Genomic DNA, 13,974 nt, shown 5'->3' with positions numbered 1-13,974 from the left:
CACATTTTATCATCCTTAGCAGCGTGATCAGAAACCAGCGTCCAACAAACATGATGAAGAAGATCTTTATTCAGATCACTGTGGCTTATCTTCTGTTGGCCATGATTGCGATCGTTTCGGCTCAGGATAAACACGATGATCATGACCACCATGAAGGCGACGGCCACGACCACGCATCAGCACCTGGACCTTCCTCCAAGAAACCAAACTCCGCTGTCATTGTTGCTGCTGATATGTTCACTGGCTTGGTTGCAACCACCGTGGCTTTGGTCGCTGGTTTCATATACTGAGTTCCTAACTCTTTATCTCGGTTTTTAACGTTTGTGAGTTGTGAATCAAATTTATTTTCTTGTTTTTAATCTTCTTTTATTGTTGTCTCTGTTGTCTCACACTCCTAAATTCATTAAATATTTTCTGTGTGTTAAAATTGTTATAATAAAAACGGCCTGTGAAATTTATGATGAATGTATAACATGTGCAAAGTATGATGGAACATGAGAGCTAGTACATACGGTGACGGATGTTTTTTTTTTTCTTGAACACAACCGGGGTTATAAGTATATACAATACGAAGTCTTGAAGAGCTCGCCATAATATAGATGGCCTGATTTACAATAGAACGTATCAAACCGTAAATGTAAATCCTGAATATCTGATGCAATAGTGCAATACATAACAATTATATTAGATTCGGGTTTTATATTAATACTAGCATGGTCTAATAGTAAAAAATGAGACTGCATAGTGAGAAACGATCCACAACCCCATTGCTGCCGCCGATATAATAACCGGCTTGGCCGTAGCCACCATGGCTCTGGTAGCCGGTTTCATCTACTGAGTTGCCTAACTTGCTTTGGTTTATAACGGCATTTTGCGACTCATCCTCTTCATTTGTATTCGTTTTTCATTCTCCTGATTGCTTCTTTCTGCGAGTTACAAGAGCTTAAAATGATATTTTCCGTTGTTATCTTAATTGAAACTCATTTACAGATCATAAACCGTGACATAGTATTAACGTATAATAACCATGTCATCCAAACATACAATCTGCTCTCTCGGCTAATTACCTAAACCATATCAATCCAAAACAATCATAGTAGCCTGGTCCAGGCAACGGGCCCTTTGTTCGTGTAACGTATAAGACAAAACAAACACGCTGCAGAAAAAACAATGAAACCAATTCTGAATCTAACTAACATTACTGATGAAGATTGAAACCATAACAAAATTCTGTTTGATTTCATTTCCTCCGTTCATTGAGCAGTGAAGATCCACTATTTGAATATTCAATTGTTCGGACTAAAGAGCTCAGCGTCTGTGTATTCTGCTTTTGGTACGGAAACGAAGATCGTTGTTGTTCACCTGTGAGATCTTACGACTCAAAGAGATGTATCCTAAAGCCGCAATGACATAAAACACTTTGTAAGGAGCCAACTCTAGTCCAGAGAAGAAGCAGTAGTAACCCGCCAGAAGATAAATATGATGGGGACGAAGCTGGTGCCCCAAGACAGATGGGAAAGAGCGTAGGATGCTTGACTCAGGTCTCGAGTTCATTATCCCGTGGAAGATCACGCCAACACAGAGAGCTGAATCAGCAAACCAAGGGAAGCTTTGCCCCGTTCCAATACGCTATACAAGAAGATTATTCCATTAGAACCATCACTCAGGTAATGCCATATTCTTAACAGCCATCGCGTAGCAGCATGGAAAAGAGTACCTGGAACCAAGCGGCAAGAGAGGGTACAAACATCATTGCTGCAAGGAGATGTAATATTAGTAAGCCGTGCCTGTGGTTGAAGATGTCAGCTTGTGTCTCAACAAATGATTTTTCAGACGTGTCTTCTGGTAAGGGTTCTAGTCTCCCTGAGGTATGTCGAGTTTTTCGCTCGGCTTCAGTTTTCTGGTCGACTGGTTCTTTTCTCCTCGATGCCATCATGATACTTCCATGAGACAAAAACAAAATTGACCATTAGCTACTATTGCCTCTGATTAATGATTTTCTTTCTACTCAGGGCAGGTCCTGAACGAAGCCAAATGAAATATTGGCTCTAGCCTCCAATTTTTTTTGAAAAATTTATATAGATATAGGCACCCAAATTTGTAAAAAAAAAATTATTTTATTGAAATCTATATTAAATCACCTACATCCCCCAATATCTCAGGAAAAGTGTTTCATTGTGTAATTTTGAAGCATCTTGACACATTTGAAAAGAGAAAAACTTTGCTTACCAGCACATTGAGTTATGGCAACAAAGAGCATGAGAGGCTAGTAGTACAAAAAGACCCAAAGCAGGGTGAACAAAGGACACCAAGGTGACTGCGACTAGTGTCATAACAATTGTTGTGTTGAGCTTCAGAATTCGGATTGCCTGCTTCAAGAAAAATAATCTCACTAACTCAATTCTGATTAATAACACTTAGCCAGAGAAGATGCTAAAGTAAGAGCATATGTTTTTTCATGTTATGCAAGGGAGAGAGATGGAGCTTTTGAATTCTAGCATGCAGTTAATATTAAATGGCTTTTAGGTAAAGTTCAGAAGCGAAAGAGCAAACCTTTAAACAGACGAGGCTAGAAGCAAGAGAGGAGCTTCTTTCCAAAGCTTGGCATCTGCGACCCATTGACACTTATTCAATTACTTCTGGATTACATTCGAACAAAAACAAGTGAAGAAAGCAATGTACTTACTTTGATTTAACAGTGGTGTGGACAAGAGCCGAAGCTTGGAAGACAAACTTGGAGACAATAACTAACACACTGATGAAGGCATTGGCCAACAAATAACAGATCAACGAGACCACCGTGAAGTTTGCGAGGGGAGGAAATGGTTGAGCCATTAGGAAGGAGAAGAACAAGGAACATAGAAGAGGGAAAACAGCAAGAAGTAGAAATGGAGATGGCATTTCTAAGTTGTGCTCTACAGCAGAGAGAAATGGTGGCACAGATTGTTTGTGGTCCCATTGATTAGCTTGCCGCATAAGTGTAAACAATGTAACGGCAAATGAGAAGCCAACTATCTGAGGACCGTATAGAAGTACAAATCTGCCGGACACAGCAGGAGCAGAGACATGAACATTTGCAGTGTACGAGCAATGAGGATCAACCTGCAGAATAGCCAGGAAAAAAAAAGCATTTGAATTTTTCAATTTCAGTGAGGATAACAAAGACTAGCTTTAGTGAAAGAGACTTCTGACCAGTAGCATAACAGTACTTTTCTCAGAACTCTGAGAAGAACTCCAAAGAGCTGGTGAAGAATCAATAACTATGGTCTCACTGTAAAGATTCGGAAACACGTGAAGTCCAGAAGCAGAATCCCAGGCAAGTGCAACAGGTGGGAAACAACGCAATTTACAAAGCTCTGAAAAATTGAACAATGTGTGGTAATTAGAATTATAAGAAAGAGCAAACAATGATACAAAATCATAACAAGAGAGTTTTGAGTTCTTACTATCCTTGTCCAAGTCTCCAGTCTCGCCATCTGGTAAACCAGAAGTTTTAATTCCACATCCAGCTGTTTTCAGGGACAGTGTTATGGGAAGTAGACCTAAGCTGATAGCAAATGATAGATTGTAAGCTAGAGGATGGTCCTCCTTCAAAAATAGCTCCTGCAGATAAGTAATCAATTAACCAATCGTTTCACTAGCCTCATTTCAAATGAAGAGTGTGGCCACTTTTAAGAATAATAACCTTTGTCCAGTAAGCGGATAAGAGCATTGATGGAGATGAGACCTCCATGGCCCCTTCCTCAGGGTTAAAGAATTGCCCTACTGCCATAGAAACCGCCGCAGGAGGTTTACCGGAAACTGCCTGTGCAAGAGAAAGTCTCATTTCAGTTATTACACACTAAAGTCATCTGAAAGAAAGCAAAAGTATCAAGGTGAGTAGTTACTTCGCGAGGCGCAACTGAGATAGTCAAGAATCTGAATCCGTGCATGTCTTCAGGCCCTAGCTTCAGCACTGCAGATGGGGGAGCTTGCTCGGTTTGACTCCCTGGTTCCGACTAATAAACATAAAAGGAAAAACTAGCTAATGAAAATGGAAAGACAATGTCTGTGTTACTGGAAACAAATCAAGCATTGTTGTACACTACACTGATGTATCACCTGTTTTGGCGCAGGGCCTGCTGGAATGAGAACCATTTTTGACGTAACTTCCAGAACTCTTTCACAAACTGGTAAATTTGAATTCTCCTTTTCCTTCTCAGGCCATAGATGGAGTCTTACACCAGAACAAGGCGCCAGATTTGTAACAAAGATAAAGTGGCTCTTTCCATTTGATCCCTATAGTACAGAAAACGTGTCATGGGAGATCAATAACTTAAGTGATATACAAGTCTTAAAATAGCAATCATTAAGTGAATCATATCAGCAGAGACCAATGATTCTATGTCCAACCAGCGCCTTCTCCCGTCCATAGCCAATATTGTGACAGTACTCGTTTGTATGTACAGATCCCTATCGAGAGCATCATCCCTCCAATCCAGGCCACAGGTAGAAGTTTGTGATTCAGAGCCTGGGAAGATAGACATCACAATGTTAAGAGAATGCATGTGCCCACAAGTAATAGAGTCAATTAATGAATTGTTCTCATAACTACCTTTTGAGGCCAACATGGGTAACTCATGAGAGACTTTCATGGGTGTGATTCCATTGAAGCTTTGTGATAATGCACTTTGAAGCATTCTGGTCAAAACCCAGAGTCTCTTCTGAGTATCAGAAAATGGCTGACTAGTTTTTGAGTCCACCAAACTAAGAAGTGTATGTGAAACCTGCATGACATGCGAATCTCAAAATCCATTGAAACATGCTATTTTGCAAAATTACAAAACTAGGGATTTGTTTACCTACTTGAACAACCAATTGGTTACACCACAGAATCGCTTGATGTTCCATTGACAGCCACACATTTTTCATGCTTGTACTACTTATCATAAAACCACGGCTTGAAGGGACAATACCATCAAGTGACTCTAGCTTCGATCTCACCTGAGGCCAAATGGAAAATCCTAAGCCTCAATAAGACATTCGATCCCATCCTAATGAAACTAAAATGCAATCAGAGAAAGCACCAGACCTGATAGTCATTGTAGCCACCAGTAATGGATACAACAACAACTCCAGATAGTAATGGCTCAGACACATAACTTCCCCCAGGAGACGTTTGAACTTCATACCCTTTTCTCCATTCTCGGTTCACCTTAGCAAAGTAATGCCCCAAGGACGGCTGCAATGCCAGAGGAGGTGATCTGGATGAAATTAGATACATAAAAAACCTAAAACCATGTTGTTTGGCGAGTATAACTTGTTAAGCCGGTGGAAAAACTCACTGGTGTGGACTTGAGAGTGTTAGAATGGTCTGCACAGCTGACTTCCGCAAACGAGGATGGACTGCAGCAGCTCTGGCAACAAAACCACCCATAGAATGTCCAACCAGCATCACGTTATGTGGTATGTTACTGGAGGCAGCGGCACCTTCCCTTTCTCTGGTATCATGAGATTCCTTATACTGGTCTAGAATCTGAAGAAAACGAGATATGAATCAGAGATATAATCACTCGGAAAGGAGACTTAAAGCAGTATGTTATGTTATCTTAGAGCACTTAAGCTTGATAAAACTTGTGACTTTAATTGAGGTTTTGTGTTTTTACTTGAGAATGTCATCAAGAGAATGAAGCAAAACTATCAAAAGTCCCTACCCTATGAATGGCATATACAACATATTCGGTGTGCTCCTCAAGTATGCGACCATCCATTGCAGAATGTTCACCTTCAAGATCCACAGCAAACCAGTCTAGCTTGTTACTGTACTGACTAGGCATATCATATTCTACAGACTCTGTATCTGCTCCTTCCCCACGGAATAGAGAAGCTTCCTGGTAGAATGTGCGCTCAAATGGACCTCCCTGGTATGCTCTATCAGATTCTGCTGCCACAGACCTGACCTGTACGAACAACATAAGAAACAAGGCCTATAAGGAGACTAGTATATGAAACCTGGAGATAAGCGCCCAAAAGAAGTAAGACATTTCACATTCTGGCCTTCGAAATTTTAGAAAAAGTTTATACATGCGCCAGTTTTTGTATAATTTTTTTATATAAACTCTTATTAAATTGTTTACAACCCCCAAAATCTCAGGACCGGCTTTGCTTTGGATTCACATTTTTTTTTTCTCTACCTAATGCTTTTGTAGTTGCACCATCTAAATTCTATAATATTACTACAAATAGGCTGTTTCTGGTACTAAAAAGCTCAAGAAAGGAAACAATGATACGTGCCTGCTTATAGCTACCGGCATTGCCTGGGATGAAAAGAACTGGAACACCGCTAAGTCTATCGAGGTGTTCCTTAGAATCAATCTTCCTCCATCCTTCATGGTAAAGGTAAAGTCCATATCTCCCAGGAGGAGTTGCACCGTCCGTCACAGAGATAGGAATGTAAGTGGGATACATGTAAGTCATAGTACAACCATTCTTTATAGGTTTTAACAGACCAAACAAAGCCGCTAGCCCAATCCACGCAGCTAAAATCACAATGCCAACTATCCTCAGCCGCGGTCTAACGCCTCGCATCGCAACCTTTTAGATATATCTTCTTAAAAGCATGCCAAAACCCTTCTAAAAACCACACTGCCATATCCAAATTTTTGAAAAAATGAACACTAAAAAATGATAGAAAAAAAATAGAAAATAAAAACTGAGAAACCAAACAGAACGTAGGTACTAAACGAGTATGGTTTTGATTCAGACAAGTGAAAACGCATAAACAGTGTGACTGCACCAAAAAGTTTCCACTAAACAGACATTATTACTAAAACTTAAATCTCAAATCGGTAGAGTTTAGTAACATGTTAGTCAAATGAAGCTAGACAGAACATGTAGTTACTAAAACGAGTATGGTCTTGATTCAGACAAGTGAAGAACCCATAAACGGCAAAGTTGGGGCCAGTTACTAGCTTAGATCTCAAAAGCATGCCAAACCCCTTCTAAATATAAACAGAGAAACAAAACAGAACGTAGTTACTAAAACGAGTATGGTCTTGATTCAGACATTATTACTAAGCTTAGATCCCAAGTCGATACAGTTTCAATGTGCAGTAACATGTAGTTACTAAAACAAGTATGGTCTTGATTCAGATTTCAGACAAGTGAAGAACCCATAAACAGCAAAGCTGGGACCAGTTCTAATCGATACAGTGTCAATGTGCAGTAAACATGTTGGTAAAATGAAAGTAGCTTAAAATAGTAACAGCAATGTAGCAGAAGAATAATAAATAGCACATCAGACGATACAAAGGCGCAAAAAAAAAAAAACATTTTTTATAATTGGATCTCGCCATTAATGTGAACCCATGAGCTTAATTCAGTAATATCAGATAAAAAGATTTTTGCTCAAATAAAGGGCGTGATTAAGAGTCATCGATGAGTGCGAGAACTGAACTAACCGGGTGGAGAAGATGGCGAAAGAAACCGCGAGAAGTCCGGTGAAAAATTGAACCGCCGGTTAAGATGGGATCGAAGCACGGTGCCACGGAGGTCAGCTTCTTTTCTTCGAATCGAGGGGCCGAATAAAACCGAGATCTCTGCGCTAACCGGGTTTGTTTTCGGATAATTGATTACGAGTCGGGTTGAACCTTAATTAGTGGGCCGTATTTGGATTATGGACCTAACTTTAGCACCTGTGATACATACTGATCATATGTATATTAAAAAACCCAGAATAAATAAATCAGAATTTGAATTTGCTTTATAAAGAAAAAAAGAAATTTCTTCTTATAGCACTAAATCGAGTTTTTATTCAAAAATAGGACATAAAAAAAAATATTATTTAAATAAAATTACTTAAAAATTTAAAAGATATTTTCTATTATTATTTGTATTTGGGTTTAGTAAAAAAAAAGTTAGAGTTTAGTATTAAGAGCGTGGAATAAAGTTAAAATTTAAAATATAAAATAATTTAATTAATTAAAGAATTCTATTTTATAAATATTTTTAATATATTTTTGTTAGGAAACTGCAAACTTATTTATGAGATTTATACTTAAATAAATTACAATTTTAACTAGGAGTTTGCAACAAAAGAGAAGAAAAATACATGTGTTATAAAGAATTTTTAAAAGCAGTCAAGAGAATTTGTGGAAATTTGCTCTTTAAGTCCATAAAATAAAATAAAAAGTAGATATGGTTATGATTTGTGAAATTGAAAAATTAACCAAGCTTGATAGCTTTTTATTTCATTTTAATGGGGAGACTGAAAAAGAAAACCAAAGCTTAATTTCTCTTACTGTTGTTAAGGAATTGTTAAATTGGGTTATCGCCTTATTGGGCCGGCCCGTTTTGGACGAAAGCAAAAAAAGGCGAAATTGATTCGTAAATATTCATCGCGCAGCTCTTTAATTTCTCATCCCGAAACCTAACGCCAGCGTTTCCGGCGAGTTAGACCGGACTCCGGCGGCACAGCAATTACAAGGTACCGGCGGACTTCTCTCTCCCTTTTGCAGTAATGTTGTCTTTAAATGGATCCTAGAAGAGTTGCCTTCTTCGTCTTTCAGTTTCTCGGTGGCAATCATGAAGGGAGAAGATTCCAATTTAGATATAATGCCTCCAAGGAAGAAGAAGAACACAGGACCCAACAAGGTTTAAGCTAAAACCCTAATCGAAAGTAATAAGATTTTTGCAAGTAGTGACTAAAACCTGTAATTAACAGATGAGTGATAAGCTCAACTTAAAGAAGACGACTTTGAGCAAATCTCAGAAACGTAAGCTGAAGAAAATTGAGGAAGAGAAGGAGAAAGAGCTCCTCTCTGCCAAAACTGCCGAGTTGTTAGAGTATGCTTTACTTTACACACTTTTCTTCAGTTCCCAAATTCATTCATTCATCTTTTGTCTTATATGAGTTTGGTGTTGAGTTTCTCTGCAGCAAGTATAAAATATCTGAAGATGTGTCTTTGCTTTTACAATCTTCAAAAGCTATAGGAAGAGTAAGCAAGTTTCTCTCTTTGTTAAAATAGTTTAGTCAGTGGTGTTCTGTTCTGTTCTGATTCTCCCTTTTTTGTGTGTGTTTCAGTCTGATACGAAGCTGGAGAAACGTAGGAGACCAATGCAACTATCTAAAGCTGGTGTTTTGTCTGATGAACCTGTCAAGGAAAATGACGACTCTGATTCTTTTATGGACGATGAGCCTACCACACCTGTGGCTCTTCAAACTGATTCTGACCAACGTATCCATGACAATGAACTCGATTCCAAAGTGATCATCTCTGCTGAAGAGGTCCGTGAAGAAGATGAAACTAAGATCCGTGAAGAAGATGAAACTATGTTTAAGAATCTACAGACAACTCGTCGTGATGATGATTATGAAGAAGGCTTACAAAGAATGGTAAGTCAAATTTTGAAAAATCGGCTATGATGTGTGTGTTTGGTTTTTAATGGGTTTTTGATAACCAAAAACAGGATGAGAGTGAAGATGTAACTCTAAAAGGACCTGCGTTTGTAGTTCATGTTTCAAGACCAGCTGAAGTTGAAGAGACGAGGAAGGAGCTTCCTATAATAATGATGGAGCAGGAGATCATGGAGGCTATTAATTATCACCCCACTGTTATTATTTCTGGAAAGACCGGTTGTGGTAAAACCACTCAAGTTCCTCAGGTCAGTTGGTTTTGCTCACGTTCTGAGGGTTCTTTGGTCTAGTGCTAATCTAATCCTGTTTCTGAACCTTTCAGTTCCTTTATGAAGCTGGTTATGGTTCAAAGCAAGTCAGTTCTCGGAGCGGGGTTATCGGTATTACACAGCCACGCCGTGTGGCTGTCCTCGCCACTGCCAAGAGGGTGGCTCATGAGCTTGGTGTTCGTCTCGGCCAAGAAGTAGGGTTTCAAGTTAGGTACGACAAAAAGATTGGCGAGAACTCAGCTATCAAGTTTATGACCGATGGGATTCTAGTCCGTGAAATTAAGGTAAATCATTATTTTAGATCCTTTTTTTTTTCCCATTCTCAAATGTTATAAGATAATTTGATTTGTTTCAATTTCTTCTGTTGCAGGACGATCTCTTACTGATGCGTTACTCGGTGATAATTCTCGATGAAGCTCATGAAAGAAGCTTGAACACAGACATTCTAATTGGGATGCTCACTCGATCCATCAAAATGCGACAGGAACTCTACAGGGATCAACAGAAGCATCTACAAGCTGGAGGCACAATAGCATCAAAAGACGTTATCTGGCCGCTTAAACTTATATTGATGAGTGCAACTTTGCGAGTAGAAGATTTCGTATCGGGGCAAAGGTTGTTCCCTAAGCCACCTCCTGTAATAGAGGTTCCCACTCGACAGTACCCGGTGACTATACATTTCTCCAAGAGGACCGACGAGTTTAATTATATGGGTGAAGCTTATAAGAAAGTGATGTCGATTCACAAAAAGCTACCACAAGGAGGGATACTTGTGTTTGTGACGGGACAGAGAGAAGTTGAGAATCTATGCGAGAAGTTGCGTAAGTCTTCAAATGAACTTGTTGCTCAAGCTGCTAGAAGAGATGCTTCTGAGAAGGAGAAGAAACTGGATGATGATGATGATGATGGTTCGTTTGGTGGTGTTGACATGAAGGAGATTGCTGAAGCATTTGATGATGCCTCCAACACTCAAGATTACAGGTTTAACTCGTTTGGAGAAGATCCTTATGAAACTGGTAATGGTGAATACGATGATTTTGATGAAGAAAACATGTATGAGTCTGATGAAGAAAGCGACTGGGAAACAATTGATGACGACGGCGGCCTTGCGAGTTCACTTGTGGAAAATGGGAAAAAGGTTGATGCTCTTCGTGCAGCGTTTAAAGCTTTGGCAGACAAAAAAGGATCTGAATCTACTGAGACAACAACGTCGTCCACTGAAGCCGAGGAGGAGAAGAAACCATTTACTCCAGGGAAGCTACGTGTTCTTCCACTATATGCAATGCTCTCTCCTGATGCACAGCTCCGAGTGTTTGCGGAAGTTGAGGAAGGAGAAAGACTTGTGGTTGTGGCAACTAACGTAGCGGAGACTTCTCTGACCATTCCGGGGATAAAGTATGTGGTTGATACTGGCCGTGCCAAGGCTAAGAGCTACGATATCAAGACTGGTATGGATGCATATGAGGTTGATTGGATCAGTCAAGCTTCGGCTAGTCAACGAGCTGGAAGAGCCGGACGTACTGGACCTGGCCACTGTTACCGTCTCTATTCATCTACGGTTTTTAGCAACACGTTTGAGGAATCATCCCCTCCTGAAATCACCAGAGTTCCTATCGATGGAGTCGTTCTTCAATTGAAATCTATGAACATTCCAAAGGTAAAGGGCCTCTGTTGCCAACTTGCCACCACTCTCAATGAACCTTCCTGTCCTGACGAATCTTTCTACTTTTTTTCTACAGGTTGAGAACTTCCCGTTTCCGACACCGCCTGAGCCATCATCTATTAAACAGTCAGAAAGATGCTTAAAGGCTTTAGAGGCTCTCGACAGCGACGGGAGGCTAACACCGCTAGGGAATGCTATGTCTAACTATCCCATGAGTCCACGTCACTCGAGAATGCTTCTCACAGTCATCCAAATGCTGAAAGAGGCAACTAACTACTCCCGGGCGAATCTCGTCCTTGCGTACGCGGTTGCAGCAGCAGCTGCGTTGAGTTTAGAGAACCCTTTGATAATGCAGTTTGGAGAAGAGAAACAAAACGAGTGTGAAGATGATAAGCAACGGAAAAAGGATCGGAAAGATAAAATCAAAGCTGCTCGCGACAGATTCTCCAACCCTAGGAGCGACGCTTTGACCGTAGCTTACGTGTTGCATTCCTATGAGGTCGCGGAGGATGGCCCGGGCCTCTTCTGCGAGACCAACGGCTTGAATATGAAGACGATGAACGAGATGTCTAAGCTCAAAGCCGATCTTCTGCGGCTTGTATTCAGGTCCTCCGAAACTGAAAACCTTTACACATGGACTCATGGGACTATACAAGACGTGGAGGAGTCATGGAGAAACGCCGCGTCGTCGAAAACCCCGCTTTTGCAGAAGGAAGAAGAGCTCTTGGGAGAAGCCATATGCGCTGGATGGGCAGACCGTGTAGCGAGAAAGACTAAATCCACCCAGTACCAAGCGTGCGCGGTTCAAGAAGAGCCTGTTTACTTGCACCGCTGGTCTTCTCTCATAAACTCTGCCCCGGAGTTACTAGTCTACAGCGAGCTCCTACGAACCAACAAACCGTACATGCACGGAGCGACGCGTGTGAAGCCGGAGTGGCTGGTGAAACACGCAAAGTCTCTGTGCGTGTTCTCCACGCCGCTCAAGGACCCGAAACCGTATTACTCAAGGGAGCTGGACAGAGTTTTCTGCTGGGTGGTTCCTAGCTTCGGCCCTCATCTTTGGGAGCTTCCGGCTCACAGCGAGGCAGTAAATGATGATATGTACCGAGCAGCGGTTTTTGGATATGCTTTGCTTCGAGGAGAGGTGTTGCCTTGTTTGAAAAGCGCTAGGGCGTTGATGGCTGGAAAGCCTGAAACGCTGTTGGAAAGAGAAGGTTGGGGTTTAGAGAGAGTTGGGAGTTTGGTGAAAGCGTTGAAAGAGAAGAAGATTGATAGTTTGGGGAGTTTGAAAAAGAGATGGGAACAGAATCCGAATGTGCTCTACTCGGAGATTGAAGCTTGGTTTCAGAAGAAGTCTCGTCATCATGTTAAAGAGCTTTGGCAGAGAATGCTGCAGGAGGCTAAGGTGAACGTTCCTGGGAAGTTGAAGAGGCCAGTCATCCCTATTGAACGTTCTGATGATGAAAAGTTGAAGAGGCCAAGGGCTAAAGTGTGTTTTGAATAAGAATCAGTAAAACATAGAACTATGAAATTTATTTGAGACGAGTGCTAATTTTTGCATCATTTTTGTTGCAGCTTTCTACTTATTTAATACTCAATCTGTTTCAAAATACATGGAGTTTTAGGATTGGACATAACTATTAAAAAACTTATTTTTTATCTTAAAAATATCATTAAAATATAAATTAAAAATTATTCAACTAATCATAAAATAAATTATAAAATATCAGTGGTTACACAATTTTCGATAAAGTTAAAAGTTGATATCATCTATTTGAAATTTCAGACTGCTACTTGAAAGAAAAACTTTAAAGGTATGAATGATGATCAGGGAACCATTCACAAAGAATAAATTTTTCTCTTCATTCTCTACCATTCCTTTTTTGTAGAGAAATAAAGAACAAAAGTATTCATTTTTTGTTATAAAAAAAACCGAAATTTTATTGTATCGCGAGAATTTAAATAGGAGCGAAATTTTATACCCGTAGAAATAAATAACACTGATATATGATAGAGAGAGTTTATTATAAAGGGAGAAGAGAAGTGTGTGAGACGAGTTATAAACGATCGAAATCGATCGTTTATATAGAAGTTAAAAAGTAGGATTCACTGTGCAAATAGTGCAGCGGGCCCTACATCTTTTATATTTTCAACATTTTAATGCGCCTCTCTTTCTGACTTTCATAACACTCCCCCATGGGGACCGGTGTCACTATTGCTTATTGCTTTTGACGTATTTGTTGCCTCGTTAAAAACCTTTCTAGGAAAACCCAATGGAAAAAACCATAGTAAGGTAAAAAGAGTACAACTACGTAAGCTCCCCCTCGAATGAGCAGTCATAGATCATTCTGATGACGCATTCCAATGTTATAGACATATTTTCTGAATACTGAAGTCGGAAGTGATTTTGTGAAGAGGTCAGTTGCATTGTCGCATGAGTGGATATATTTTACTTCAATCTCATTCTTCTTCACGAGCTCTTAAGTGTATGAGAAGAACTTCGGATGAATATGCTTTGTTCTATCGCTTTTGATATATCCATCCTTTGTTTGAGCAACACATGCTGCATTATCTTCATATAGAATAGTTGGCTCTGTATTTTCGTTAATCCCGCTGCTTGAACAGATGTGTCGGCTTATTGATCTTAG

The 13,974-nt window shown here is 40.0% G+C and overlaps 2 protein-coding genes across 2 annotated transcripts; one reads left to right on the top strand and one right to left on the bottom strand.

Annotated features, from left to right (window-relative positions):
- Window positions 1-983: 983 nt before the first annotated feature.
- LOC106326877 lies at window positions 984-7,676 on the bottom strand. The gene is made up of 18 exons (XM_013764829.1): window positions 7,440-7,676; window positions 6,274-6,624; window positions 5,694-5,939; window positions 5,325-5,515; window positions 5,072-5,243; window positions 4,846-4,983; window positions 4,595-4,766; window positions 4,374-4,510; window positions 4,102-4,278; window positions 3,888-3,998; window positions 3,686-3,805; window positions 3,447-3,603; window positions 3,193-3,356; window positions 2,687-3,102; window positions 2,554-2,608; window positions 2,230-2,369; window positions 1,718-1,940; window positions 984-1,629 (listed from the first exon to the last, which is right to left on the bottom strand). The coding sequence occupies exons 2-18, from the start codon at window positions 6,565-6,567 to the stop codon at window positions 1,309-1,311; spliced, it is 3,234 nt and encodes a 1,077-aa protein (XP_013620283.1). The 5' UTR covers window positions 6,568-6,624; window positions 7,440-7,676; the 3' UTR covers window positions 984-1,308.
- A 707-nt stretch (window positions 7,677-8,383) lies between these two features.
- LOC106326876 (putative ATP-dependent RNA helicase PB1A10.06c) lies at window positions 8,384-12,878 on the top strand. The gene is made up of 9 exons (XM_013764828.1): window positions 8,384-8,464; window positions 8,547-8,631; window positions 8,702-8,823; window positions 8,915-8,975; window positions 9,062-9,373; window positions 9,448-9,642; window positions 9,717-9,947; window positions 10,034-11,320; window positions 11,403-12,878. The coding sequence occupies exons 2-9, from the start codon at window positions 8,563-8,565 to the stop codon at window positions 12,828-12,830; spliced, it is 3,705 nt and encodes a 1,234-aa protein (XP_013620282.1). The 5' UTR covers window positions 8,384-8,464; window positions 8,547-8,562; the 3' UTR covers window positions 12,831-12,878.
- Window positions 12,879-13,974: the final 1,096 nt, after the last annotated feature.

This window comes from Brassica oleracea, chromosome C2 (genome assembly GCF_000695525.1).
Source record: "Brassica oleracea var. oleracea cultivar TO1000 chromosome C2, BOL, whole genome shotgun sequence".
Taxonomy (NCBI): domain Eukaryota; kingdom Viridiplantae; phylum Streptophyta; class Magnoliopsida; order Brassicales; family Brassicaceae; genus Brassica; species Brassica oleracea.
Note: the sequence above shows the minus strand (reverse complement) of the source record. Positions and strands in the feature narration are given on the sequence as shown.